This window comes from Talpa occidentalis, unplaced genomic scaffold (assembly GCF_014898055.3).
Source record: "Talpa occidentalis isolate TD23 unplaced genomic scaffold, MPIMG_talOcc4v2.1 talOcc4.3688, whole genome shotgun sequence".
NCBI classification, from domain to species: Eukaryota; Metazoa; Chordata; class Mammalia; order Eulipotyphla; family Talpidae; genus Talpa; species Talpa occidentalis.
In genome coordinates, this window is record NW_023603949.1 from 1,303 (window position 1) to 5,140 (window position 3,838).

At 71.4% G+C, this 3,838-nt stretch overlaps 1 protein-coding gene across 1 annotated transcript; it reads right to left on the minus strand.

Moving 5' to 3' along the window:
* Nucleotides 1-1,032: 1,032 nt before the first annotated feature.
* LOC119256667 (tumor necrosis factor receptor superfamily member 14-like) lies at nt 1,033-3,596 on the minus strand (the record flags this gene model as incomplete). Its single annotated transcript, XM_037524439.2, has 6 exons — nt 1,033-1,679; nt 1,965-2,055; nt 2,157-2,279; nt 2,392-2,514; nt 2,628-2,783; nt 3,472-3,596. Coding segments are annotated over 6 exons (763 nt in total), but the record flags the coding sequence as incomplete, so codon positions are not given.
* Nucleotides 3,597-3,838: the final 242 nt, after the last annotated feature.

Consider the following 3,838-nt stretch of genomic DNA (forward strand, 5'->3'; position numbering starts at 1 on the left):
GGGTCCCCGGGTGAGGGAGGCGGCGTCGGGAGCACGGAGGCGGAAGTGGACCCAGGGCCGGCCGTGCTCTTGGAGGAGGCCCGGGTGGGGGCGGGGGACATCGTGCAGGGTTGGCCTTGGGGGGTCAGGGGGGCCTTAGCGCCTGGTGCCCCTGCCTCAGGCTGTGGGGAGCCCAGTCCCGGCTCCAAGTGTGCTGGCGCCCGTGGACAGGACGCTCTGGAGGCGCCTGGGGCGTCCTGACTCGGGGGACGGGGCTGAGGGGCTCAGGCCACTCTCCAGCTGGTCACGCTGGGGCGGGTTTGGGCCCCCTGTCCGTGCCCAGCGCCCTCCCCGCGTCCCTGCAGGCGAGCCCCGACTCCGAGCAGACGCCCGGGCCCCCGCGGAGCCTGCTCCCGGCCAGGCCCCGACACACGCCGCCGCCGGCCCACCAAGCCTGTGCCCCTCCGCCCTCCTGGACACGGTCCTGCTGACCCCGGCACACCCACGCCCGCCGCCAGGTCAGCCCCGTGTGCCCGGGGACTGCGATGAGGCGGACACGGGCGAGAGACCGGGTGCGATGGGGGCACGGCCCGAGGCTGGGGCGGAGGCTGCGGGCGCTGGAGGCGGCAGGGCCTAGAGCGGGCGGACAGTCTCCGGGCCCGAGGACGGGACGGGGCACGCAGGCTGGGCCGCTGCCCGGGGAGGTGCCCATCCCAGGCCCACCTGCAGGGCGCCCTCCCCTGCCGGCCCCAAGAGCCAGCTCGGAGGCTGACGGCTCTCAGGCTGGCGGGGGACCCGGGGCCCGCTGGAGTCGGGAGCGTGAGTGCGGCGGGCTGTGGACGGCATCAAGCGAGCCTGCGCGAGGTCCGGAGGGGTGATGGACAGGAGGACACGAGCCGGACGGCTCCTGTGTGGCACGTGCACGCACCTGGGCTACAGGGAGGGCTCAGCCTCCAAGGACACGTGGGGGCGCGGGGATACCCACAGCCCGCTCCCCGATCGCGGCCCCTCTCCTCTCTTGGTGGGGTGCAGAGCTCCCCCTCAGCTCCCAGGCCCCATGTTGTTGGAGACCCCCAGGCCTGCAGCGCCGAGACAAGGAAGACATCAAGGTCGTGCTGGAAGCCTGGGCATGGCTAAGACACTGATCCGCTCGGCGGGAGACTGGCCGTGGCCACATCGGGGTGCCCTGTCGGGCCCGCGGGGCTACGCCTGGGCACAGACTAGATTAGACAAAGGAACAGAACGGCCTGAGGGCGCAGGACCTCGCGGTGAGTGTGCGCCGGGCACGGCCTGTGCCGAGAGAGGCCTTCATCGTCTAGTGGCTGACCTGGGAGGGCTGCTTGTATCAGTGAAAACGAGGTGCACCCGCACTGGGGCTCCCCCATCTCGGAGACTCTGTTTCGCGTCAGTCATTTATTTCCTCGGCTCCACTGGATTCTCTCAACCCTGCTCGGCGGAGCTGGACGCGGGCACCGCGTGTCCTGGCGGCTTCAGCCGGCGCCCCAGCGGGCAGCCCTCCGTGTCCTGGGCCCCGTGACCTGCTCCGTGCCCGGGCTCAGCGGACACAGGTGGAAATGGCCACTGCTGAGGACACGACAAACAGCACGAGCAGAAGCAGAAGCAGATAAAGTCTCCGGGAGGCGCAGGTGACGTCGCTGCTGCTGGTCCCCGGATTGGCTTCTGCCTCAAGCCAGCTGCACCTGGGGGGAGGCGGGGCCTGGAGCCGCAGGGGACACACCGGGACCCTGGACCCCACCTGGGCCCTGTGGCAGTGGCAGGAGCAGGCAGCGGGGTGGCCACCGGGGGGTCCTGGGTCTGTCTGCCTCCCCCAGCCCGCTCCAGGGAGGGCCCGGATGGACAGGGCGATGGACGGGACAGGGAGACACAGAGGACAGGACATAGGGTGTCTCTCTTGGGGTGGCCCTTATCTCTAGGGGATTTCCCCAGGAGCCCCCCCGACTCCAGGCTGAGGCCGGGTCTCCCACCTGGTCCAGGGCCGGCACTGCTCCAGGGTCCCATTGGGAGAGAAGGTTCCGGGGGGACAGTCCTCACACAGCGTGTCCAGCTGCTCGGTGCCTGCGGGGTAGGGGCAGGCGGGGCTGGGCGCATGGCTGGCGGCCCCCAGAGCACCCAGGAGGGAGCCCGGCTGTGTCAGGTGTGGCCCTGGGGGCGCTCACCTCTCTGCTTCACGCTCTGGCCGGGCCTGCAGGCCGAGTGGGGCCGGCACTGCTCCAGGGTCCCGTCAGGAGAGAAGGTTCCGGGGGGACAGTCCTCACACAGCGTGTCCTGCTGCTCGGTGCCTGCGGGGCAGGGCCAGGCGGGGCTGGGCGGGGGCTGGGCAGCCCCTGGGGCTGGGCATGTCCCTTCCTCGGAGGGGGACCATGTGCCAGGTGTGGCCCTGGGGGTGCTCACCTCTCTGCCTCACGCTCTGGCCAGGCCTGCAGGCTGTGTGGGGCCGGCACTGCTCCAGGGTCCCATTGGGAGAGAAGGTTCCGGGGGGACAGTCCTCACACAGCGTGTCCTGCTGCTCGGTGCCTGCGGGGTGGGGGCAGGCGGGGCTGGGCGGGTGTCTGGGCACCCCTGGGGTGCTGCGGTGTCCCTTCCCAGGAGGGGGCCCGACTGTCAGGAGTGGCCCTGGGGGTGCTCACCTCTCTGCCTCACGCTCTGGCCGGGCCTGCAGGCCGTGTGGGGCCGGCACTGCACGCAGCTGTCCCTGTGCTCCTGGACGCAGACGTGGCCGGGGGCGCAGCCACACACGGCGTCCCCCGTGGGGGAGCACCCGCGCCGGGTCTCCATGCCCAGGGCTGCCAGGAGAGAGGGCTGAGCCGCGGCTGCCGTGGGGGGGCGGGTGCCTGTTCCAGGGCCCAGGCCGGGCTCCCGCAGGGTGGGGACGCTGGGGACGGAGCCCACCCGCCCGCCCACAGGGGCCTGTCCACACCCAGCTCTGCCCGGGACCTGCGGAGACCTGAGCCAAGAAGCACCCAGAGCTGGGGAGCCTCCCAGCACGGGCCTGGGGTGACCTGTTGAGGGACATTAGCCGCAGGGGTGAAGGGGCGTTTTGGGGCAGGGAGGGTCTCCCCTGGGGATGTGGCGGGGGGAGGGGAGGGCTGACCTGCTCCCAGTGGACAGACAGGGGCATCTCCCGTCAGCCCTGGGGGTGGCAGGTAGACCCCAATCCCGGTGCACCCAAGATTGTCCCTCCCACACCTTTCTGAACCCCAAAGCCCTCTCTTCCCATTTCACCTCCTGGGGACCCCCTCCCCGCACCACCTGTCAGGGCAGAATGGGAGGGGCCTCGGGGGGTGTGGGTGGGTCCTGACAGCCAAGCTCCTGGGTGTCCCGGGGCCCTTGCGGGGGGAGCAGAGGGACCCTCTGGGTGTCCCGGGGGACAGACCAGGGTGGACAGAGGCCTCAGCTCCCGGAGGACCCCCGGGGGGACACTGGAGCGCAAGGAGCAGGGGGCGGCAGGGGTGGCTGTGAGGAGGGGCTCACCTGGGCTGCAGTCCCTGCAGGACAGACACTCCTTCAGCCCGTTAAGGTGGGCGGTGTAGGTCCCGGGGGCGCAGGGGACACACACTGTGCCCGTGTACTCCCCGCAGGCCTGCTTCACCCGTAACCTGCAGCCAGAGGGTCCCCAGATCAGAGGCCTCCCCGAGGGGCCCTGAAGCAGGGTGGCCCCACCCCAGGGACTGAGGGCACCGAGCTGCTCCCAAGCCCCAGGCATGTGGGGCCCAACCAGGAGCCTGTCGGGGGAGTCAGTAGGTTCTGGAGGGACGTGGGCCCGGACACATGGCCTGTGGACAGCAGAGCCCCCTGACCCTGGGTCCCTCTTCTGGGGCTGTCGTGCCCTAGGGCGCCC